We start from the raw sequence: 27,173 nt of genomic DNA on the forward strand, positions 1-27,173 counted from the left end.
TATCTTGGATTCTCCAGCATCTGCAGTTCTCATTATCTCTGTGGACATATACGGTTAATGGTAGGACCCTGGGGAGTGTTGCTGAATAAAGAAACCTTTGGGTGCAGATGCGTATTTCCTTGAAAGTGGAGTCACAGGTATACAAGGTTGGCAAAGATCTTTGGCATACTTGCCTTCATAGGTAAGAGCATTGAATGTAGAAGTTGGGAGGTCATGTTGTGGCTGTACAGGACATTGTTTAGGCCACTTTTAGAATACAGTGTTCAATTATGGTCTCCCTGCTATAGGAAAGATGTTTTTTAAACTTGAGAGGGTTCAGAAAAGATTTAATAGACAATAGGCGCAGGAGTAGGCCATTCAGCCCTTCGAGCCAGCACCACCATTATGATCATGGCTGATCATCCACAATCAGTATCCTGTTCCTGCCTTATCCCCATAACCCTTGATTCCACTATCTTTCAGAGCTTTTTCTTGAAAGTAACCAGAGACTTGGCCTCCACTGCCTTCTGGGGCAGAGCATTCCATAGATCCACCACTCTCTGGGTGAAGAAGTTTCTCCTCAACTCTGTTCTAAATGGCCTACCTCTTATTTTTAAACTGTGTCCTCTGGTTCTGGACTCCCCCATCAACGGAAACATACTTCCTGCCTCTAGATTGTCCAATCCCTTAATAATCTTATACGTCTCAATCAGATCCCCTCTCATCCTTCTGACCTCAAGTGTATACAAGCCCAGTAGCTCCAATCTTTCAACATATGATGGCCCCGCCATTCCGGGAATTGACCTCGTGAACCTACGCTGCACTCCCTCAGTAGCCAGAATGTCATTCCTCAAATTTGGAGACCAAAACTGCACACAGTGCTCCAGGTGTGGTCTCACCAGGGCCCTGTACAGCTGCAGAAGGACCTCTTTGCTCCTGTACTCAATTCCTCTTGTTATGATGGCCAGCGTGCCATTAGCTTTCTTCACTGCCTGATGTACCTGCATGCTTGCTTTCATTGACTGATGTACAAGAACACCCAGATCTCGTTGAACTTCCCCTTTACCTAACTTGACTCCATTTAGGTAGTAATCTGCCTTCCTGTTCTTGCCACCAAAGTGGATAGCCACACATTTATCCACATTAAACTGCATCTGCCATGCATCCGTCCACTCACCTAGCCTGTCCGAGTCACCCTGTATTCTCATAACATCTTCCTCACATTTCACCCTGCCACCCAGCTTTATGTCATCAGCAAATTTGCTAGTATTAGTTTTAATGCCTTCATCTATATCATTAATGTATATTGTAAATAGCTGCGGTCCCAGCACCGAACCTTGTGGAACGCCACTGGTCACTGCCTGCCATTCCGAAAGGGACCCATTTATCACTACTCTTTGCTTCCTGTCAGCCAGCCAATTTTCAATCCAAGCCAGTATTTTGCCCCCAATGCTATGTGCCCTAATTTTGCTCACTAATCCCCTATGTGGGACTTTATCAAAGGCTTTCTGAAAATCCAGGTATACTACATCCACTGGCTCTCCCTTGTCCATCTTCATAGTTACATCTTCAAAAAATTCCAGAAGATTAGTCAAGCATGATTTCCCCTTCTAAACCCATGCTGACTCTGACCTATCCTGTTACTGCTATCCAAATGATTCGTAATTTCATCTTTTATAGTTGACTCCAGCATCTTGCCCACCACTGACGTCAGGCTAACCGGTCTATAATTCCCTGTTTTCTCTCTCCCTCCTTTCTTGAAAAGTGGGATAACATTAGCCACCCTCCAGCCCGCAGGAACTGATCCTGAATCTATAGAACATTGGAAAATAATTACCAATGCATCCACGATTTGTAGAGCCACCTCCTTAAGTGAGTTTTGAGAAGATTTGTAGCTCAGGTTGAGGTTCTGGATGTGAGTTTGCTCGCTGAGCTGGAAGGTTAGTTTTCAGACGTTTCATCACCATTCTAGGTAACATCATCAGTGAGCCTCCGACGAAGCCCTGGTGTTATGTCCCGCTTTCTATTTATTTGGCTGGGTTTCCTTGGGTTGGTGATGTCATTTCCTGCATTGGTGATGTCATTTCCTGTTCTTTTTCTCAGAGGATGGTAGATTGGCTCCAAATCAATGCGTTTGTTGATGGAGTTCCAGTTGGAATGCCATGCTTCTAGGAATTCTCGTGCATGTCTCTGTTTGGCTTGTCCTAGGATGGATGTGTTGTCCCAATCAAAGTGGTGTCCTTCCTTATCTGTATGTAAGGAAACAAGTGATAGTGGGTCATGTCGTTTTGTGGCTAGTTGATGTTCACAGCTAATGAACTTAAAAGACCCTATACAGACAACAAATAAAACGAACGTCATCTACAAAATACCTTGCAAGAACTGTGACAAACACTACATTGGACAAACTGGCAGAAAGCTAGCCACCAGGATACATGAACATCAACTAGCCACAAAACGACATGACCCACTATCACTCGTATCCTTACATACAGATAAGGAAGGACACCACTTTGATTGGGACAACACATCCATCCTAGGACAAGCCAAACAGAGACATGCACGAGAATTCCTAGAAGCGTGGCATTCCAACCGGAACTCCATCAACAAACGCATTGATTTGGAGCCAATCTACCATCCCCTGAGAAAAAGAACAGGAAATGACATCACCAACCCAAGGAAACCTAACCAGATAAATAGAAAGCGGGACATAACACCAGCGCTTCATCGGAGGCTCACTGATGATGTTACCTAGAATGGTGACGAAACGTCTGAAAACTAACCTTCTAGCTCAGCGAACAAACTCACATCCAGAACCTCCTTAAGTACCCTGGGATGCAGACCATCAGGTTCCAGGGACTTATTGGCCTTCAGACCTAACAATCTATCCAACACCATTTCCTGCCTAATATAAATTCCCTTCAGTTTGTCCATTACCCTCGGTTCTTCAGCCACTATAACATCTGGGAGATTGCTTGTGTCTTCCCTAGTGAAGACAGATCCAAAGTTCCTATTCAACTCTTCTGCCATTTCCTTGTTCCCCATAATAAAACCATGTTTCTGGGATTGGAGGGTTTGAGCTATATGAAGAAGCCGAACAGGCTGGGGCTTTTTCCCCTGGAGCGTCAGAGGCTGAGGAGTGACTATGTAGAAGTTTATAAAATCATGAGGGGCATGGTTAGGTCTTTATCCCAGGATAAGGGAGTCTAAAGTTAGAGGGCATAGCTTTAAGGTGAGAGGGCAAAGATTTAAAAGGGATCTCAGGGACAATGTTTTCATGCAGAGGGTGATATATGTATGAAATGAGCTGCCAGAGGAAGTGGTTGAAGTGGGTACATTTTATCGGGCACCTGGGAAGGTACAGGAATAGGAAGGTTTTAGAGGGGTATGGGCCAATATGGGACTAAATTAGTTTAGAATATCTGCTTGGCGCAGATGAGTTGGACTGAAGGGTTTATTTCTATGCTGTATAATTTAATGACACTCTGAAAGCATTCCGTGAACACCTGTTCTGGATTACCTTTGCCAATTTCATTTGATGAGTCTTTATGAAGTGTAAAGTTTTCTATTATAATTGCTTTGCCTTTGGTACTAGCTTTCTTGCTTAATTGAAAGAGCTCACTGAAACATAGGATTCTTAAGTGGCTTGTCAGGGTGTATGCTGAGAGGATGTTTCCCCTCATAGAAGAATCTATAATACCGGAGGGCAGAGTTTTAGAATTAAGGGGTGCCAATTTATAACTCAGATGAGGAGGAATTTCTAATCTGTCAGAGGATTGTGAGTCTTTGATACTGTTTGCCACAGAAAACTATTGGGGTGAAGTCCTTGTGTACATTTAAGGCTGAGATAGATTCTTAATCAGTTGAGGAACCAAGGGTTAAGGTGAAAAAAACAGGAAAGTGGACAACAACAATGTCATAACAGCCATGATCTTATTGATTGATAGAGCTGGTTCGAAGAGCTGTGTGACTAATTTCTGTTCCATTTCTGATGGCCTTAATGTTCTGTTCAACAGTATGACTAAGTAAGGATCCATTACTTCAGCCTTTTCTGACTTTTGCTATTCATAATATCCACCTAATTTGATTCTACTTCTTAGCTGTTCTGAGCCAAGGTTTCTTCTTACTACCCGACTGTCATCTTCTATTCAGGGCTATGCCTCCTTTTCCATTCTTCCTGTCTTTTTTTGAAATATTGTGAACCATAGAACATTTATTTCTCAACGTGTAACCGTCTTTGAAATGGTAATTAATCTAAATCATTCATCTCTTTTTGTGCAACTTATTCATCTATCTGTTATGATTGCTGTGTGAATCAAATAAAGGCCTTTACTATTTTCAAGCCATTTTACTTTTACAAGGGCTTGATGCTCTGTTGCGTTATTGCTGTTAAACTTGGCCCCAGTTTTCTCACTATTTATTTTTACCCAAGTCACTGCACTACACGGCTCTGCTGTGATCCTAACTTGGTTTAAGTGGAGTCAATGCCAGCAAAGCTGCTCTTGTTCCTTAGTAATGATGTGCCATTGCTGATAAATCAAAGTCATTATTACTGCACTATGTTATGAGCTGTGTGTTTAATTCTCTGAAACACTTGACCCTATGTCATTTCCCTGTGGCTGAGGCAATAATCCAGAGGCTAAGTAGCTTTCAGGTTCTGCTTATTAATTTAGATCCCAGCTGTTCAAATTCCCCCAGCAGAACTTGATTCTTAGTTCTATCTCTGCAGTTGATTCCTACGTGTATCACGGCAACTGGGTTCTTCCCTTCTCGCTTTCAAGTCCTTCTGTATCTACAAAGATATGACCCAAACTCAGATACCAGATAAACATCACACCTTTTTGAACTCCTGGTCTCGACTGCAGAGAACAGTATGCATTCCCCAAAATTTTCACTTTCCTGAGTTGAATAGGCTCCTGCATCCTGGTTGCTGTAGTCAGTTTGTTCGTCTGCATACACAACAAGACCTCATACATGTTGGACAAAGGCAAGTGTCAAAGCTCTTCTATCGTGGGGTCTGGATCTCCATACTGGTTTGATTCACAGCGTGGACTTTATTGCAAGCTCACTGAAGTAGGTTTTGTGATGACAGTGGCCTTAGAATCAGGCAGAAACAAGGTGGAGGATTTTCTCATATGGGAAGTGACAGCTAGTCTAAGCACTCAGTTTGAAGGCAGCAAGCATCAATGCAGCAGGAAGTTGATTGAGACAACTTGGATGCTGTTGAAAAGGATTAAACATACCTTTGCAATTAAGTGAGTGATGACAGGGCTTCACAGCCATCGGTCATTTTGCAGCTGCCTTTCATAAGGAGTTTACAATGGAACAGTCTGAGTGGTACAGTTCAGAATGTGAGTAAGCTGTCAGTTACATTCTTTTGTCATCTCAGTTCAGTATGCCATGACCTCTTTGAAATTGGGTTGTGTGAAGCTTAAGGTAGCACAAAAATGATACAGAACAGCAGCACTTGGAAAAATTAGAAAACAGTCATGTTTTCTTAAGTGTGATTAGATTAATTCAGCCTTCATTTAAGTGGACCAATGTTAGACACGTGAGTAGAGTAACTATGGGAAGTGATCACAGGCAGCATTTTCACTGTGATTAGCAAAAGTGCCCAAGTAATCAAATTGGCCCCAAAATCACTTTTCCTAACTTGTTGACCTTTGCAGGAATTCCATTGATTCTGGGTCCATCAATGGGAACCTGGTCTCTTGGACTTACTCCAGTCCACAGCCTCCCTGATGACTGATAACTCTAAAAGTACTGCTTAAGGATTGTGACTACCTTACTTGATCAAAATGTTCAGATAACGTTTTCCCTTTCTAGCACCCCACAATGTGTGCAGCTTGGTGAAAATTGAAATCCTTCTGAGCCACACACACCACAGAAGTTACTGAAGTTACAATGCACCACCTCTCTATTATGTCAATTTATATTGTTTACTTACTTAGTTCGTTAAAATTATTAATCAGTTGATTAATTACTTCTATGTAACTATTGATTTAATTAGTATAATAATTTAATAAGTTTAAGTAACAAATTCATGACATACTTCCCTAGACAAAGAGCAAAATTAAAACCGAAGTGCTCACCAATCAACTATTTCTACCTGTTATCCTGTGATGATATTCCATTTTATTCTGTTGATTTTGAAGCTGCAACTTCACTACTCGTTGCTCCTCTTGCTTACTGTAGACATCCTCTTGCCTTATTTTGCCTTCAGCCCTGTTCATCCTGAAGTCAAATCTAGCACCTCTTTCCTAACAGTTCTGTGGGTGTCCCAATACCCTAAGGACTACAGCAGTTCAAGAAGGCAGCTCATTTTTACTTCCTCCAGGGCACTAAATACTGCCCTAGCTAGCAAGGCACACATGTCCCAAGAACAAATAATAAAGAAAGCTCTTGGGCTTGTTTATTTTCCTGGATTGTTCCTCTCAATGTTATGTAAGTCCACTCTCAGACTTTCTTTTAGCCTTGATTTCTTCCTTCACATTCCTTTATGTTAGTTCTTAGGTCAACTGGAGTGTGGTTTGTATGAATATTCTAAAAACATTTGATGCAGTCCCCAAAAGAAAGCAAGCGCAGTGGTAGATGGAATTAAAGACAGTTCAACTGCAAGGGTATAGATGAATATAGCACAAAAAGATATTTCCAGATTGGAAAGGGGAGCATGAGACATTCTACAAGGGTTTGTCCAATTTTATTTACTATTTCATGATAGTCTACATGGTCTCATTAAAATGTAATGAAATTTGATGCCACAAAACAATACATCACTGACATCAAAGTGGCAATATGAAAGTTTGCTCACATATATCTCATACAAACTAAACAGGCCAATTACTGCTTCATCAGTCTACTGTTGATCATTAGGAAAGTAATGGAAAGATCCATCATCAGTGCTCTCTAGCACTTAGGAAAATGTGCTTACTGACGTTCACTTGGATTCCAGGACCTTCAGCACCTGATCCCATTACAACCTTGATTCAGAGACAAAAGAACTGAACCCCAGAGGAAAGGTGAGAGTAATTGACCCTGGCATCAAGGCAGCATTTGATAAATCGAGGAGCCTTGGCAGACATAGTCTGTGGGAATCAGAAAGAAAAATTTCTGCTTCTTGGTGCCATATCAAGCACAAAGAAAAATGGTTGTGGTTGTTGAGGTTAGTCATTTCAGCTCCAGAACATCTCTGCACGTGTTACTCAGGATAGCTTCATCCATTCTTCTTTCTACCATAAGGCTGGAAGTAGGTATGTTTATTTGTGATTGAAAAATGTTCAACATAATTTCCAACTCCTCAGATACTAAAGCATTCCATCCCCATGTGCAGCAATACCTGGACAAATACCAGGCTTCGACTGATAGGTGGTGCAAATGTTACTAGCTACTTAAGTATCAGACAGTGAGCACCTCCTACAAGAGAGAATCTAGTCATCATCCCTTGATATTCTATGGTATTACCCTGACCATATCTTCCATTATCAATATTCTGGAGCTTACCATTGACAAGTGACTGAACCAGATTGGCCATATAAATGCTGTGCCTACAAGAACAGAATGGAAATTAGCAATTTTGCTGTGAGCGATGCACCTCCTGACTCCCCAAAACCCCTCCATCATTTGCAAGGCACAAGATAGAATATAATGGAATACTACACTCTTGCCGAGATGAATGCAACCCGAACAACACTTGAAGCTTGACGCCATCCAGGGCAAAACAGCCACTTTATTTGCATCACACCTATAAGCATTCACTTTGTGCATAAGTGATGCATTGTAGCAACAATGTGTACCATCTACAAGAAATTCATTATGACTCTACTGACAGCACGTTCAAAACTGCCATCCATTACCGTCTGGAAGGACAAGGGCAACAGATACAAGGGAACGCCACCACCTGCATTTCTTTTCCAAGCCACTCACCATCCTGACTCGGAAATGCATTGCTGTTCTGGAATTCCCTCCCTAACAGCACTGTAGATTTGCCTGCATCAAATGGACTTCAGTGATTGGAGAAGGTAGCTCACCACTGCCTTCTCAAGGACAGTTATGAGTAGGTAGTAAATGCTGGTTCAACTAGCGAAGCCCACATTTCCCGAGTTTTTTTTTAAGAAAACTGGAGTGAAAACAGGATATGGCCAAATCTTCTGACTTCTTGCTCTCAGTAGCCCCGAAAGTATTTTTGTTTCAAGCGCATATCTAATTTATTTTATTTAGGGTAGTCAGCATAATCAGTGGCCAGTCTGTTGAACCGTTAAGTTTTGGGAGTGCCAACAAGGCAAGGGAATCCGTGATGAATAGGAAGTACGGAGAGTTTGAGGGACCTTAGTGTGCATGTCCAAAGAACCTTGAAGGCAACAGGACAAGTGAATAAGGTGGGTAGTTAGACATGTAGACTACTTGTAATTTTTACTTGCATTGAATATGAGAACTGGGAGGTTATGATGGAGCTGTACAAGATGTTACATTAGGCCTCAGCTGGATTGCTGTATGCAATCCTGGTCACCAGACTACAGGAAGGATGCAGTTGCACTAGACAGCGTGCAGAGGAGATTCACCTAAGTTAGAGCATTTCAGCTAAGAAGAGACACTAGTCTGGTAAAACTTCCTTAGACAAGAGCAAGCTAAAGCAGGGAGACTGCATGAGGTGCACAAAATTATGAGCAGCATAGATGGGATAGATAGAAATAATTTTTTCCCCATAGTGAATAACCAGGGGGTGTAGATTTAAGGTAAAAGGCAAGGTGGTTTAAAAGAGAATTAAAGAAATATTTTGGTAGTGATTGGTATCTGAAACCCACTGCCTGAAAGAGTGGTGGAGGTAGGAACTATCATTACATTTAAGAAGTGTTTAGATGATCACTAGAAGCACCATAGCATACTTGGCCCATAACCTGGTGCTGTAATATATTTTAGAATTGAGAGATGCTTTACACAATGTGCCAAAAGGACTCTTTCTGTTCTACAAAACGCTATAACTATTACATATCATCGCATCAAAAAAATCTATCTTCCCTCTGGTCCTATTGCAAGTTAAGTCGATGTCTTCTAGATATCACCCTATCCATCAGTCAAAACAATTTCCCATTGTTACTCAATAAAATTCTTGTTAACTTTGAACAACTTGAATAGGTTTCTGCTTAACCTTGTCTAGAATTATTCTGTTAATTCTTCTCCACACCCTCTGAAAGGGCTTGATATCCTTCATAAAAATATGAGGTCTGACATTGGATTCCATGTTCTGAGGCCAAACCAAAAATTATGAAGGTGTAATGCTTCCGTTTATAACCCATGATTTACTTTCTAACAAGTTTATTAAGTTTTGCTGCCACCTTCACAAATTTCTGAACCCCTCAGCTCAATTTATTCTTATAACTCATTTACAATTGTACCACTTCAATTCATCAGTTTCCTTCTCAAAATATGCAACTTCACGTTACATTTATCTGCCATGTGTACCTTTTTCTCCTATTTATGTCCTCTAGGAGTTTTACTACTATCCTTTGTCATTACATCTGAAGTTTTATGTGATCTGTAAACTTTAAAATTGTTCTATTTCACATATAAATTATGCTTCTGCCTTATTTTATTTCCAGTATTCAGTAATTTATAGCAAAATACTGCAGATGCTGGAAATTTGAAACATGATAATTTTAACAAAGTTTTAAATATCCAAATGATTTCTCTTATGAAACTGAGATCTTTATCCTATTACTTCTCTGTGGATGCTACCAGCAAAACTCAAGGAAAGCTGCTTGAAGCCCTTCTTAGATGCTCATTGAATAGAGAACAACAGCAATGTGCAAGCCACTCATGGTCTCACGTGTTGGGTCTGGCTGCCTCTATTTGAGCTTCATTGTTGTCTTTCCAGCTCGGTAGCTTGGTCACATTTTTCTTAGGTCTTGGTTGCGTTGGGGCCTTCTCCTGATGCCCTCCTCTGGGAACCCAGGCCCTGTGTATCTCCATCCCTGCTCCATTGCGGGTGTTGGCTTTGGAAGACGAGTAAAGACCCCTTTGATCAACTTGGAGCCAGGACCCATCAGCCAATATCCAGTTTCAGAGGAGGTGTGGGTTCTATGAAGTGTGACCATCTCCAGCTCAGAGGCAGTGGATGCAGAAGTGAAGGTGCAGGTGGCAGCAGAAAAGGAGCACATTGCCAGTACCGTGGGGATGATTTCGGATGGTGGCAACTGGAGGAACAGAGAAGTTGAAATCTTCGGAGAGGGAAAGATGGACTTTTGAAGCTGTTTCAATTTTACTAGTATCAATTTAATATTAATTTATTCCGTATTTTACCATATGTACAATTTATTCTGTACTCCAGAATGGTGGCAGAACGTGCTGACATTATACACTTCTCACTGTGTCTAACTATAGATGACAATGTGAAATAAATTTAATATAAATATAATATTGGCTCTATTACCCAGATGACACTGACGATAAGGGAAGGCAACTCTGTCATCAGGACTGAAACAGCATTTGGGACTCTGAGCAGGGAGAAAAAGGAATGAAAGGAGAACACTTTGAGCAGAGTCCTAACTTCCGTGTCACCATTTTGTATCTTTCCTCACCTGGCCCATAATACGGCCAGCTATCTAAAAGTTGGTGAACACTTATTGCAGTGAGATACTGAAAGGCCAAAGTGAGGAGTTCCTCTGTTGTAATTAAACTAGCAGACCCTAATCAGGTCATTGGTGAGGATTAGAATATACACAGTTGCCTGTTGCTTCTGATGTTCCTTGCAGTGGACCTCAGTGTAAAGGCCTTGTATTCATGGTTAAAAATAAATTTCTCTAGGCTCTCTGATGAAGGGTCTAGGCCCGAAACGTCAGCTTTTGTGCTCCTGAGATGCTGCTTGGCCTGCTGTGTTCATCCAGCCTCACATTTTATTATCTTGGAATCTCCAGCATCTGCAGTTCCCATTATCTCTTTTCTAGCTGTGCATTGGTTTTCAGATAAAACTGGCCGCTAAAAATTCTGTAACTCCATCTAGCTGAGCTGAACTTTCCACTGCTGTCCTCACCTTCAGCATCTCCTTCTGCTCACTTGTGATGTGTGAGTCACTATGACATTTTGGCTACTTGCCTTAAGTGATCCTATTGAGGTGTCTTTGCCTGAACTGCTAGTGAGTGCACATTATTCATTTAATGGTGCTTCCACAGATTGCCTGATCTCTTCTGAGCAGCTTGCCTCCTGAATGGCGCCTTCAGGACCAGAGGGAGATGAAAAATCTCAACTAGAACTGAAAGGTGGAAGGGTTCATGCCCCTGTTTGCACAGATCATCATTGCCTATTAATATCACTTGAAAATGAGCTATGTGACTGTATGATGTCTAATTTGACCACCAGGTAGTTTGGAAACCCCCTATCTCTCCATGACTAATACTAGGCATGCTGACATGTAGCGGTAGTATGTTATGGAATAATCACGTGGCTATGATGGAAGCACCCTTACCCCCATATTGTTCCCTGTCTCTCCTTGATGTTATGAATTATTTTCAGTAGAGAATGATGTGAGTTATGAGAATGAAAAATGGAATCTGCTGAGGACTGGATGGTGACATTTGTAAGGAATGATATAAAAAAATGGGTGTGAGATGACATTAATACATAGGTAGGGATAAAGGGTGACTGGCGGATGGGGATTTAAATAGATGCCTTGGTGGAGTTATATGGATGTATCTGCAAAGTATATTGATCTGAGGAGCGTGGATATGTTGCCTCCCTGATGCCAGGTTCTGGGATGTGTCGAAGAGATTGTAGGACATTTTGAAGGGGTAGGGTAAACAGCCATATCGGTGTGAATGGCACAGGTTTAAAAAAAGATGAAGTTCTACAAGTTGACTATAGGGAGTAAAGATATATTTTGTAACCTAGAACCTCAAAGGTAATAATCCAGTGCCATGCGCTAGCAAGCATAGAAACAACAGAACATACCAGATGAGTATGTGACTGAAGAAGTGGTGTGGGGGGATCAATTCAGAATCCTGTGACATTGGGATCAGTTCTGTGGAAGATGGGACAACAGTACAAACAGGATGAATTACATCTGGGCAGGACTGAGACCAATGACAACAAAAACAGAAGTTGCTAGAAAAGCTCAGCAGGTCTGGCAGCATCTGTAAAGAAAAAAATCAGAGTTAACATTTTGGGTCTGGTGACCCTTCCTCAGAACAGAGACCAATGACCTTGGTGGGCTCTTTGCTAGTCCTGTCGGATGGTTTAAACTAGAAAGGCAGAGTTCAGAATCTGAGCAGGGAGACAGAGAAGGAGAAACGAGAGTAAAAATGAGAGACGGAAATGTAAGAAGCAAAAGTGGAACAGAGTACAAATGAGCAAAAAAGATAAATGGGGCCATAGTGCAAAATAAAGCTGAGCAGACAATAACAAGATTAGAGACATGTCTCAAGGCATTGTGTCATAATGTGCAGAACATAATGTGCAGGTGGACAATTAATAGCTCAAGTAGAGATGCATGGTTAAGATTTCCTACAGTTACAGAGACATAGCTACAGGTGACCAGGTATAGGAACAGATCATCCAAAGATATTCAACAGGAAGGAAGGACAGACAAATAGGGAAAGGAGGTGAAGTAACATTGTTAGTAAAGGAATATGAATGCAATAATAAGGAAGAATGTTAGGTCTGAAAATTATGGTGTGGATTTTGAATGGATCGAGATAAGAAAAACCATTGGGCAGAAAACTATGTTTGGGTTTGTCTAAAGGCCCCAAACAGTAGCAGAGATGTAAGGCAAAGGATTAAACAGGAGATCAGAGATGTATGCGATGAGAGTGCAACTGTAACATGTATGAACCTACTGGTGAATGAACTTTCCTAGGCTAGCTATAAAGCAATGATAAACGATGACTGAATTAACAATTTTGTGTGGGGCCCATTGGGGAACAGCAACAATAAAATTATATAATTGCTCAATAAGATGGAGGGTGAAGAGGTTGAGTGCGAAACTTGGATCCTGAATTGAAATAAAGTGAACTACAAAGATATATGAGGTGTGAGTTGGTAATGATGCATTGAGGAAACTTACTAAAATAGTTGGCAGTGGATAGGGATATATTAATATTTAAGGAATGTGCATATGAATTACAACAATTAATTCTTCATTAGATATTAGAATGAAGTATTAAATCCAAAGAGCAGACATACAAAATTGCTAGAAAATACAGCAAGCCTGAGGAATGGGAACAGTTTAGAATTCAACAAAACGGGGGAAAAAAATTGTTAAAAGGAGCAAAAATAGACTATGAAAGTAAGCTTGCAGGGAGCACAAAGAGCTGAGTGTAAAATTGTCAACAAATATATGAAGAAAAAAAGATTAGTGAAGACAAACTTTGGTCCCTTACAGTCAGAAATAGAGAAAGTTATAATGAAGAACAAAAAAATAGCAGAAGAATTGAACACATTTTGATTTTGTTTTCACAAAAGAGGATACAATTAATTTCTCAGGAGTGTTAGGGATAAGGATCAAATGAGAGGGAGGAATTGATGAAAATCAGTATTAGGAAAAAAAATTGTGTCAGAAAACTGTTGGTGTTAAAGATAAACATATCCCCAGGGCCTGATGTTTGCTTCCCAGAATACTTAAGGGAGTTGCCCTGGAAATATTGGATACCTTGGTGGTCACCTTCTAAAATTCTAGAGACACTAGAGTAGTTCCTACAGATTGGAAGATGGCAAATTTATCCCCATTATTTTTAAAAAAAGGATGAGAAAAAAAATTTGCAGACCAGTTAGCCTAACGCCAATAGTAAGAAAAATTTTTGAACCTGTTATAAAAGATAAGATAACAGAATACTTGGAAAACATTTACAAACCTGACTGCCCTGGTCAACCCATTGCCTCCGCCTGCTCCTGCCCCACCAAACGTATTTCCACCTATCTCGACGCCATTTTCTCCCCCTTGGTCCAGGAAATCCCGACACCACCCACGCTCTCCTCCAGAACTTGCAACTCTCCGGTCCCCAACACCTCATCTTTATCATGGACGTCCAGTCCCTGTACATCTGCATTCCCAATACAGATGGCCTAAAGGTCCTCCGCTTCTTTCTGTCCCGCAGGCCCGACCAGTCCCCCTCCACTGACACCCTCATCCGCTTAGTCCTCACCCTCAACAACTTTTCTTTCAATTCCTCCCACTTTCTACAGACAAAGGCGGTGACCATGGGTACCCGCATGGGCCCAAGCTATGCCTGCGTCTTTGTAGGTTACGTGGAACAATCCCTCTTCTGTAGCTACACTGGCCCTAAACCCCACCTCTTCCTCCGTTACATCGATGACTATATTGGTGCCGCCTCGTGCTCCCACGAGGAGCTTGAACAGTTCATCCACTTCAACAACACCTTCCACCCCAACCTTAAGTTCACCTGGACCATCCCTCATACCTCATTCTCCTTCCTGGACCTCTCTGTTCTCATCTCTGGCAACCACCTAGAAACCGATCTCCATTTCAAGTCCACCGACTCCCACAGCTACCTAGAATATACCTCCTCCCACCCACCTTCCTGAAAAAAGGCCATCCCCTAATTCTAATTCCTTCGCCTCCACTGCATCTGCTCCCAGGACGAGGCGTTCTACTCCCATACACCTCAAATGTCCTCGTTTTTCAAGGACCGCAACATACCCCCACAGTGGTCAAGAACACCCTCGACCATGTCTCCCGCATTTCCCGCAACTCATCTCTCACACCCCCTCACCGCAACAACAGCCAAAACAGAATCCCCGTCAACCTCACATACCACCTCACCAACCTCCGGATCCAACGCATCACCCTCCGACACTTCCGCCTTCTGCAATCAGACCCCACCACCAAAGACATTTTTCCCTCCCCACTCTTGTCTGCTTTCCGGAGGGACCACTCTCTCCATGACTCCCTTGTCCGCTCCACACTCCCCTCCAGCTCCATCATACCCGGCACTTTTCCCTGTAACCACGGGAAGTACTACACCTGCCCCTACACCTCCCCCCTCACCCTATCCTAGGCTCCAAGAAGACTTCCCACATCAAGCAGATGTTCACCTGTACACCTGCTAATGTGGTATATTCCAACAGCTGTTCCCGACGTGGCCTCCTCTACGTTGGAAAAACCAAGCGGAGTCTTGGGGACCTCTTTGCAGTACACCTATGCTCAGTTCGCACTAAACAACTGCACCTCACAGCCACGAACCATTTCAACTCTCCCCCCCCACCCCATTCTTCAGACAACATGTGCATTCTGGGCCTCCTGCAGTGCCACAACGATGCCACCCAAAGGTTGCAGGAACAGCAACTCCTATTTCACTTGGGAACCCTACAGCCCAATGGTATCAATGTGGACGTCACAAGCTTCAAAATCTCCCCTCCCCCTACTGCATCCCTAAACCAGCCCAGCTCGTCCCTGCCTCCCTAACCTGTCCTTCCTCCACCTATCCCCTCCTCTCAGATCAAGCCCCACCCCCATCTCTTACTGACTAACCTTATCCTGCGCCCTTGACCAGTCCCTTCTCCCTGGACTGACCTATCTCCTCCCTAACTCCCCACCTACATTCACCTGTCCTGGCTCCATCCCCACCTCTTTGATCTGTCTGTCTCCTCTTCACCTATCTTCTCCTCTATCCATCTTCTATCCACCTCCCCATCTCTCCCTATTTATTTCAGAAAACACCCCCCACCCATTTCTGAAGAAGGGTCTAGGCCTGAAACATCAGCCTTCCTGCTCCTCTGATGCTGCTTGGCATGCTGTGCTCATCTAGCTCTACACCTTGTTATCTCTACCTGGAAAACATTAACAGGACTGGACAAAATCAACATGGGTTTTTGAAAGAGAAATCATGCTCAACTAATCAACTGGAATTTTTTTGAGGATGCAGTTAGTAGAATAATTAAGGGAGTACTGATGGATTTGTGATGTACTTATATTGGGATTTCAAGAAGACTTTTGATAAGGCTTCACGTAAGAGGTCGTGAGAAAAATAAAAGCTCTAGAGACTGGGGTAATATGGCATGTGATTGAGAATTGGTTGACAGACTGGAAGTAGAGAGTAGAGCTAAATGAGTCTTTTTCCAGGTGGCAGGTGGTGACGGTGACTAGTGGTATGCTGGAGATCAAAAATTGGACCCCATATATGACTTGGATGAGGGAATCAAATGTAATATTCCCAATAAAAACAGAAATTTTCGGAAAAGCTCAGCAGGTCTAGCAGAATCTGCAGAGAGAAATCGGAGTTTATTTTTTGGATCCAGTGACTCTTGCTCAGAACTGATGGTAGCTAGGAAAAAGTTAGTTTTTATTACAGAAGGTAGGGTAGGTTGAGGGGCAGGGAGTAAAATTAGTTTGAGATAAAGCCCAAGGAGGAAGAAAAACAGTTGGACAAAGGATAACTATTTCCCTAGGAGAATGAATAGCTCCCAATGGGGACTGTTAGTAGCTAATAATGGGTTGTGTGTAATAGCAGACCGCGTGTCATCAAGATAATAAAACGTGAGGCTGGATGAACACAGCAGGCCGAGCAGCATCTCAGGAGCACACAGCTTTTGTGCTCCTGAGATGCTGCTCGGCCTGCTGTGTTCATCCAGCCTCACATTTTATTATCTTGGATTCTCCAGCATCTGCAGTTCCCATTATCTCTTCCCGCGTGTCATCAAGGCCTGGTGAGTGTGATTTAGGGTAAGGACATGGCAGAAGTTGTCTCAATCCCTAAAATTGTTGAATTTGATATTGAGATCCAGAAGGCTGTGGAGCTCCCAAGTGGAAAATGATGTGCTATTCTTCCACTTGTGCTGAGCTTCTCTGCAGCACTGCAGCAAGCCTGAGACAGAGCTGTTGGCCAGGGAATGAGATGATGTGATGAAGTGGCAGGCAACTTGAAGCTCAGTTTTTTTTTGCGGACAGAACGTAGGTGTTCTACGAAGCAGTCACCCAGGCAATGCCTTGTTTCCCCAGGGTGGAGGAGACCGCATTGAGAACGGTGAATGCAGTAGACTAGATTGAGTGAAATGCCTGTAAAGTGCTGCTTCATGTGTCTCGGCCCTTGGATACTGAGGAAGATGGAAGTAAATGGGCAGGCATTACACCTTCTGCGATTGCCAGAGAACATACCATGGGGCTGTGGGGGTGGTGTTGAGAGTGAAGGAGGAATGGGCCCTGCAGAAGGCTGACAATGGAGAGTTGGAAAATGTGTGTCTGGTGGTGGCATCCTACTGGAGGTGGTGGGATCGGATGCTAATGATCCTCTGGACGTGGCTGCTGATGGGATGCTAGGTGAGGGCAAGGGGTCCCTGTTGCTGTTGCAGGAAGGAAGAGGTGGAGTGAGGGCTAAAGTGTACAGGGTCTTATCAACTACGGTGCTGGGGAATCCTCAGTTGAGGAAGATTGTGGTCATTTTGGAGGCCCCCTTGTCAAAGTTGGCATTGTCAGAACAGATGTGACGGAGACAGAGGAACGGGGAGAATGGAATAGAGTCTTTACAGGAAGCAGGGTGTGAGGATGTATTGTCAAGGTAACTGTGAGAGTGGATTGGTTTGTAGTAGTTATTGGTGGCCAGCCTATCCCCAGAAATGGAAACAGATGTCGAGGAAGGGAGGAGTTAGAGATGGACCAGGTGAAGGTGAGTGTAGGGTGGAAATTGGAAGTGAAATTGATAAATTTTTACAATTCCAGATGAGAGAGGGAAACAGCACCGATGATTATCATCGATGTATCAGAGAAAGAGTTGCGGTTGGGGACTGGAACAAAGAATGTTTCACGTACTCAACAAAGACACAGGCATAACTGGGGGTCGTGCATGTAGCAATGATCACCCTTCTGTCTTCACTTTCTTCAGGTCAATTAAAAGAGATGTTCAGGGTGAGGGTGAGCTTGGCGAGGGGCAGGAAGATGGTAGAGGAGCCCGATTTAGTCTTTTCTTCCCAGGACAAAGCCGAGAGCCCTGGGACCGTCCTGACAGGGGATGGACATGTAAATTGATTGCACATCCATGGTAAATACAGAGAAGGTGGTTGGAGGCCATAAACAGGAGATTCTGAAACTGACATAAAGCCATGGAACAGTCATGGATATAAAAGGGGAGAATAAAAAGTCAAGTCAAGGTAGGAAGAGATCAGTCCTTTGGAGCAAGAGCAGGCAGAAACAATGGGTTTGCCAGGGCAGACCTGTTTGTAGATTTTGCGAAGGTGATAGAAGCGAGCTATGCAGGGTTGGGAGACTATGAGCTCGGGGGCAGTAGGGGGAGATCACCAGATGGAATAAGATTAGTGACTATAGTGGATACAAAGACCAGATGCTCCATGGTGAGGTCATAGTCCATGGGGAAATAGAAGGAGGCATCTGAGAGTTGGCAACCAGCCTCTGCAAGATAGAGGTCGTACAGCAATAGCACCAGCTTTTTCAGCAGGTTTAATTACAAAATCAGGGTTGGTTCTGAAAGCATGGAGTGCAAGGTTTTTGAAAAGATTTGTAGCTCAGGTTGGGGATGAGGTTTTAAACTTGCTCAGCGAGCCAGTGTGCTTGAGTCTACAAGTCTACAGCCTCAGCACAGGGTGTAGTTAGTTCATGGGGAGGTAGGTTGAAATGGTTAGTGAGGTTAGAGAAATTGAGGCAACTAGTGTCAAGTTGGCAGTTCTTGATGAACAAGTCAAGTGCAGATCAGATGTCAGACGGAGAGGTCCAAGTGGAGGGAGAGTGTTAGCAGTGAGCAAAGGGGTCTGTGGGATGGAGAATGGACTCTTGTCCAAAGAAATGGGCATGGAGGCGAAGGCAGTTGAAGAAGAGTTAAATGTCATATCCTGCCTGAAATTCATTAAGGTGGAGATGCAGAGGGATAAAACTGAGACCTTGGGTGAGTACAGACAGATCAGTGTTGGAGAGCAGAAAGCCAGGAGGAATAATAAATATATGGCAGGTGGTGGGTTGGGAAGGGGATGGAGTCAGAGGAAAGGGGGAGGGGTGGAAGATTCAGGAGGGCCAAGTGTATCTCTAGACATGTTGTATCTTGTGTTCCTTGATGCCTGAAAGGAAAGGAGAAAGTTGCTTGTTAGCATGCCGAATGAGCTGGAAGATGAAATTGAACTGGGGAGTACTGCAACTGAGCCAGCGTGAAGTGAGTGCTGTTGGAGAGAGAGGTTGAGAGTGTGCATATGATGATGCATGGCACTCTGAGTGTGGATCTCAGAATGCTGCAAGTATGGGTGTCTATGGTAATCATGGGTGGACTCAAAGCACGAAGAATACAACTTGAGTTGGAATCCATGTGGTGTGAGTCTGAGCTGGAGACAGTCACTAAGGAATGTGATATGGCTGCGGAAACAGGTTTTAGCAAATGCGTTGTCAAACACCAGGACCAACAGTGAAATTGATGATGATAGAAAAGAAAAATAATTGGAATGTAAATCCTGTCAGAAAGAGGAGCAGAATTTCTTCAAGGTGGGCATGCTTGGAAGAGATGTGACACGAAGTTCAATACTAAATAAAAACCAAAAGAACTGCAGATGCTGGAAATCAGAAACAAAAACAGAAAGTTTTGGTGAAGCTCAGCAGGGTTGGTAGCATCTGTAGAGAGAACTAGCTATCATCAACTCTGAAGAAGCATCACTGGACCTGAAACGTTAATTCTGATTTCTCTCCGCAGATGCTGCCAGGGCTGCTGAGTTTTTCCAGCAATTTCTGTTTTTGTTTCTGATTTCCAGCATCTGTAGTTCTTTTGGATTTTAGCTAACATTTCCAAATTTGCTGATGACACAAAACTACATAAGTTTGTGAGTTATGAGGAGATGCCTGGTGGAATCTAGATAAGTCTATGGGCAAACATGTGGCAGACGTAGTACATCATGGACAAATGTGAAGTTTTATACTTTGGTCTGAAAAACAGGTAGCGTATTATTTTAATGATTATTTAAATAATGATAGATTGGAAAATGTGAAGAAATCTTGCAGACCATTCATTTCATTTCAAGAGTATTTGAGTTCAGAAGCCCTTGATGAGATGGCAGCTGAAATAGTTTGAGCAGTTTTGATCTCCCTACCTAAGAGAGGAAACCTTTCAGAAGGAATGCTTACAACTAGAAAAATGTGCAATTTATAAGAATAAAAGCAGTTACTTTGATTTCATGAAGGAACACAAGCAAAAGGGAGGTAGAATTAAATCAAGTCAAATTAAAATAATAAAGTAAAACCAAAGGAAGATGAATCTAAATGTCCAGTTTTATGGTAAATTTGTATATATTCTGAAGGTAACAGATAGTTTTTAGAGTTACAGGATGGGATATCAGTGGGGATGAGTGGTGTGTGCGTACTGCAGGATGTGTGAATTCATGGGTATACCAGATGTCCCAGAAAACCACATCTGCAGAACATGTCACCAGATGTACAAGCTTGAGCTCTGTGTGTTGGGACTTGAGTAGCGGCCTTGTAAATTTCTCCAGCAATTTCTGTTTTGTTTAAGATTTACAATATCCGCAGTTCTTTGTTTTATTATAGTTGCAGTTAAGATGGTGCCCCTGTTTAGGGAGTCTAGAATCTAGTACAGTTTTAAAAAAGGGTAATGCTATTTAGGACTAAAATGAGATACTTTTTCACCCAGAGGGTGATAAATCTTTGGAATTATCTACCCCAGATAGCTCTGGAAGCTCAGTATTTGAAAATATTTACATTAGAGATTGATACCCCTTTGATTTTCAGTAGTGTAAAGGATTACGGAGATAGTCTGGATGAAGTGTTCAGTTAGCCCTGATCTTATTAAATGGAGGTGCAGACTTGATGGGCTAAATAGCCTACTCTTGTCCCTAGTAGTAGATGGTTCCATTTCATCTCCACTGTGTCGTTAAATTCTGAAACACATGAGCAATGGGTTATGATCACACCTGTCCACTTCAATTGATTCAGAATCCCAGAAGAGAAATGTTAACATTATAGTTCAGTTAAAGAACCAGTGGGAAACCTACTCTACAAAACTGTGAGTTCCTGACCTGTTACCAACTTTTTCCTTGTTGACAGGGAGGAAGAAGAAACCACAGAAGCCATCGCAGATTTTGAACCTGCCCTTTCCAATTTATATTAAACCTGATGTAACAGCCACCATTCATTATTGATTGCAATTTGTAATGCCAGCATTACCGTTTCTTTCAGGCACAATTAAGGAAGTATTTCTTCCTAAGTCTTACCAGTGAATTGATTCTCTCTGAGTTATGATAGAAATTGATTATAATTAGTTTGAGGTTAATCTGCATGATATATTTTGATAATGGAGTATTGGTTTTTAGGACATAACTCATCAAGATTGGAAGTAATTTACAAAATACTCAGGTTTCATGTAGGGCAATTGCGTATTTACTATTCATACCTCAGAAAATTTCATGTCATTAAGGCATGTATTAAATATGTTAGGAACTATTACAAAGTTCTGTTGTGTTTACCTTCTAATTACCTGCGAAACTTCTAAATCATTTGTACCTCATTATCATTGTTAGCTCTCTTCAGTGCCTTACAAGTTGTGGTCCAGCTAAGGCCAAAGTGACCTTCAGCTCAGTGAATGTTAGCATCATTTGAGTGCAGTGTATCAGCCTGAAATGATAATTTGCACATTATACCTGTTGGCATACCAAAGTTTCAATTTGCAACCCACAATGGATTAATGAAACTAGTCAAAAATGGCAGGTCACAAAAGCTTTGGGGCAAACTAAGTAGGAAAACATTACCTTGAAGTAATTTGGTGACCTCACCTAGACAGCATTTATCAACCGTATACTCCAGCGTAAGTGGCAGTAAAACTAAAATGACTCATTTTCATGGTTATGGTTCTCCCAAAGTGATGTTTAGTTGGAAATTTCAAGTTTTTGTACTTCTGATGAAGACACAGCAAGACAGCATATGACCAAGTCAGAATGGTACATGACTGGACGGGGAGTGAGCTAGTAATGATGTTTTTGTGATGTCGCTACCCTACCACTACTACCAAGATATATGTGTCAGCAATTCAGGGGAGTCACAGCATTGGAAAGTCATTTCAAGGTATGGCAACCTAAAGTGGTTTCATACAATCAAAGAATAGTTACTGCTTATTTCCTCTAGTCCTGCAATTTTCTGGCTCTTAATCATTTTCCCTTTATCAAATTCCCTTGTGAAAGCAACAATTGCATCTGATTCTAGTCCCATTTTGTAAAAAAAAGTATTTCCTCATGTCACCTTTAGTTCTTTGCCAGTAATTTTAAATTGGTGTCCAATGGTTTTTGAATCCAAACAGTTCTTTTCTATCTATGCCATCAGGACTGCTCAAGATTTTCAATACCTCAGCCAAATCTCCTCTTAATCTTCTCTTCATTTCACAGATTTTCTTGCAGAATTTGCCTGAAGGTTGAAAGTTGGAATTATAAATTTATATTTTTCTATTCCTTTTAAATTATTGAAGTCTTGAGAGCTGATAATCTTATTTCTATAGTTCAAAGATTTACTGAACAGAATTTTATTTTTAAACTGTGCTGGTTAATCATGAGTACTTCAGATCATTTTCATTATGTGGCTCATTGCGACTTCTAGCAGTTTACAATTACAGTACCAGCAATAAACAGAAACACAGATAATGTAAGTCTAGATTGACGTGCTATTTTGTAATATGGGTATCACAGATTTATTCAAATTCTGACTGCCTCTAATGTCCATCTCTGGCAGGATGCTACTTCATAGTGTTAAGGAGTGACATCACTGTTGATTTCCTATCCCCCATTATAGGAATACCGAAGCCAATTAAAATATACCCGTCACCGTAACTACCATTGGATGCAGACTCAGTTTAATTTGTCGATTGATCCTCAAACTTTTGTTGGTCTGTACAGTTTAATTCCAATTTTAGTGTTATAGTTATCATTGGAAAAGGAAAAACATGAGACAAATTTATGTTTTTCTCTTTGACTGCTATGCCATAACTAACAAGTACTTTTGAAATATAAACGAGAGGGGCATTTTATATGTACTTAGCATTTTTAACTATTTTCTTAGGTGGACAATGAAACCAATGTTCTCCAGGATGGCTCACTTGTTGATCTTTGTGGAGCAACACTTCTGTGGAGAACAGCAGATGGCTTGTTCCATACTCCAACCCAAAAGCACATTGAGGCTCTTCGACAGGAGATAAATGCTGCTAGACCTCAGTGTCCAGTTGGGCTTAACACTCTAGCATTTCCCAGCATTAATCGAAAAGATATTGTGGAAGAGAAACAGCCCTGGGCTTACCTCAGCTGTGGTCATGTCCATGGTTACCACAACTGGGGCCATCGTAGTGACACAGAAGCCAATGAACGAGAATGTCCTATGTGCAGAACCATTGGACCATATGTGCCCCTTTGGCTAGGCTGCGAAGCTGGATTTTATGTGGATGCAGGACCTTCTACACATACATTTAACCCATGCGGACATGTGTGCTCTGAGAAAACAGCAAAATATTGGTCTCAAATTCCATTACCCCATGGTACTCATGCATTCCATGCAGCATGTCCTTTCTGTGCTATACAACTAAATGGAGAGCAAAGCATCATTAAACTAATTTTCCAAGGACCAATTGACTGATGAAGATTTGAACACGGGCAAAAAAAAACTCTTTTGGGAAATACTGTGAAAATAATCTGCTACTGTAGCTGGATGTTCACTTGGCGGATGATGGACATAATTATTTTTGGAGGAATTGGGAGGGCAAGCAGTTTGGTATGGGATACAGTTAAATGTGATGTGGATAATAATGATTAATAAATATTTTACGGGTGCAGAATTTGGACAGCCATTCGTAAAAGCTACAACTGAAAAAATAAAAGTTACCCTTTTGCTCTAACCTATTTTGCTACAGTGTGCCCTTTGTATAGTTTTATAATTTATATGATTTTAATATATTGCGTGCATATTGAATGACTTGTCTCGGTAAAGCTGTAAATCATTTTATGGCTTTTGCGTAAACATGGCAGTAAAGTATTTACTTGTTTAGATTTGCTGTCTTTTAGCAAGAATGTATAGCGATGATCTGCTCATTGACTATAATTTGATTTCATTTCTCAGGTGTGCAGATAAATGATTAGCTAAATTCTGCACCAGAGATCAGTGGCAAGGTGGATATTTGTCATAATACTGAAGTATTCTTCAAAAGCTTTGCACATCTTTTGCAGAAATGTTTCTAAAATTCAATGCAATATTGTACTTTGAAAATATTCTAATTTTTGAATGATGAAATGAGCTGTGATGCCCTATCCGCACGTCAACGAAAAAATTGTTACAATTTAATTGAAACTGAATGAATATTTGTTTTAGTGTTTTGCAATCATTTTCCATTTGAGTTGCATCTTCAGTGTGCCATTAAATACTAGATGAAATACCAATAATTGCTGCAGATTCCAGTCTGTTGCCTCTCAGTTGTGTACTGTTCAGCTCTGCTGTATAATGCATTACTAGTTTCAAGTACAATGTTTACATAATTGCCAGTAACAACTCTGCAACTTTTATTGATTGTCATTGTACAAACGAGTGAAATAGCAGCATGAATGTTGACAGTAACAGCTGTGGACATACCTCCTGGAAAATTGTGGTAAATTGAACTATTTGCAGAGTTTAATCTATAATTTAAAATAGTTGACAGCTAACCTGTTAGTAATGCAAACATAACATTTATGGATCTTTCCTTTTTCAGGATTATTTTGTAATTTTTTTGAGAGGATATATAAGTTAATATGTAAGAAAGTTGTGATGCAATTTGGTTTAATACTGGCTCCTTTAAATTGAGTGAAAATAATCATGGTAAACACAAAATTATTGCTTCAGGTCCAAAAAAAACATGCGGTTCTCATTCCCACTATTTATTTTGTCATGACTTTTGAGGAAACCCTAAAAACGTGTTGTCATCACAAAAGTTTTGGTTGAAACAGAACTTCTTTAACCAGTCTCAAAACAGATGCACACCTAATTTAATTTATAAAACTAGTTTGATGTATACGATGCTTGCAACTGTTTCATTGAGGTCTAGTTACAGATTTTCATATCTGGTTTGTTATATGCAATTGTACTGTTTATTTGCTTATTACGAACAGAATAATTTTGAATTGAGTAATGAGCTTCTTATCATGGTGTTATTCATGTTTTATTGCATTTTCTTGATTTAAATGTAAATTAAAGTCGAGTGACAAGATTTTGCCCATTAGATTCATATATTTTAAACTTGTACTATCACTGGTACCTTTCACTGCAAGTGATTTTATTTTTCTTCAGTCCAATTAAGATTAATATATTTACTCTCCATTTATATTTTATAACACTGTTGGTTGTATATAATTTAGCTGTTGCCATTTTCAAAGGAAATACACAAGATACTAAAAGGCTTTACCTGTATTTATTTCCAATATGCATATAGAAAGTTTAGTTCTGTTATTACTAATGAAGTTATTATAGTGAGGTGTTGAGTACTGAACAATACCATGATAACTCTTGCTGGCAAAATTTCAGCTAATGTAGTATTACACAATAATCAAGCTTCTTTAAAAAATGGGGAAAATGTTGTAGTTAATTTTTATCACTAACATGCATAAACATCAACCTTGTCACATGACTGGAGCTAATTCCCATCTGTTGTAACTTCTTTGCTAATTTAATGCCAGTAAAGACATGGCCTTTTTGATCATTTAACCTACCAGTGTTAATTTCTATACATACAGAATGAAAAGCTTTCTGTTTAACTTAATGTGAATTTTGCCTCTCAAGGTGTATGCACATTGAGATTTCTCTAGTTAAAATACAATAGCTTTACTTAAATTTGGTTTGGAAAGAATTTTGTTGGTACCTAAGGTGCAAACTGATTTTTTGTGATGTATTATCACATGCTAATAAAGGCTTTTTTCAGAAACAGTTATGCATTGGATGTAATTTGATTTGTATGTTGGATCTTTGTATTGCATTCATTCGATATAACATTGTATATTGCAACAAATAGGCTTCATACAGGGGACATAAATATTAGAAGAACTTATTCCGTGTTACTGACATAACAAATCCTTGCAACAATACCTTAATTTTTGCATTCAAATGATTTTTTTTACTTTAAAAATGCAACATCTGCACCCACACTAGCCAAATTGTTATCTCTACGTTTTTAACTAACAAATGTAAAACATGTGGAGGTAATTTTTTGTATAAGGCAGGCAGTATTGAGTGAATCAGCAAACCATCATACATTTCTGGTTTTCAGTTCATTGACTTCAGTGTAAAAAAGTATTGGGTGACTGATCTGATACTACTAATTTTATGCCATTGCCAAATGTTAAAATTACTATCTTGATAATCTCAGCTTTGAATTGTGCATAGTAGCATCCTTAAAATAAAGAATATACATAAGTACCTTGTTTTGACAATGTTCCTTAAGCCTGTTGACTTGAACCAAATGTGAATTGTGTTCTATGTCCCACTAAATTTTTTCCAATTCTTTGTTAATGCATTAAAATTCATTCCCATGAGCTGATATATTGCACATCTGTGTCAAAATCAGTCAGGACTGGTTGATTTCAGAGAACATTCTCCCTTGTATAGCAGAGCCGTTTTTTGGAGTGAAACTGTTTGTCGAGTTCTAAAAAAAGTGTTCTGTGATTCTTGGAAGTGGACTCTCTCCCTTAAACAGGTTTAAACGGATTATGGTTTGGATCCTGAACACTTTGTTTTGGTGTATGAAAGTAACATTAAGCCCATGAAGACAAATTTATCATTACTGTTTGCAAATTTCTAAATCACTTGAATACTAAGTTTTATGTACCGTTTCTTAAAAATCTGTGAGAAAACGTAGTCAACTTAACATTGAGTATATGACCAGGTTACTGATAATAATCAAACATTATTTTCCACTGTTATGAGTGAATTGCAAATTTTTACCTCAATTGAAAATATTCTTGAACATGACTGTTACCATACTTGGACAGAATCTAAAGTCCAGTTATATATTAGCTCAATCAAAAATCCTATGCAGAATATAATCTATTATATCCAGACTAGAAATGATATTTTATTGTATTGAGATTATTTATTTGTAATCTTAATTCCAGTACCCCCTACTAACTGAATTCAAAGTATTTGTTTAAATCAGACAGCTGTGATAAAGTTAAGTAAATATTTACTTGAGAAGTTATTCTATTATATATTCACATGACTCCAAACTTACCTCACAAACGCTATACTTCACTTCTTC

At 40.6% G+C, this 27,173-nt stretch overlaps 1 protein-coding gene across 7 annotated transcripts in view; it reads left to right on the forward strand.

The window, feature by feature from the left end:
• Positions 1–25,839, forward strand: part of LOC125455747 (E3 ubiquitin-protein ligase pellino homolog 2) — a 206,891-nt gene extending 181,052 nt beyond the window's left edge. For all 7 annotated transcript variants that reach the window (XM_059649173.1, XM_059649174.1, XM_048538143.2 and 4 more), the window contains one exon: positions 22,967–25,839. In XM_059649173.1, coding sequence (XP_059505156.1) covers positions 22,967–23,533 — 567 coding nt within the window. In that variant the 3' untranslated portion in view covers positions 23,534–25,839. The remainder of the gene's footprint in view (positions 1–22,966) is intronic.
• Positions 25,840–27,173: the final 1,334 nt, after the last annotated feature.

This window comes from Stegostoma tigrinum, chromosome 10, assembly GCF_030684315.1.
Source record: "Stegostoma tigrinum isolate sSteTig4 chromosome 10, sSteTig4.hap1, whole genome shotgun sequence".
Lineage (NCBI taxonomy): Eukaryota > Metazoa > Chordata > Chondrichthyes > Orectolobiformes > Stegostomatidae > Stegostoma > Stegostoma tigrinum.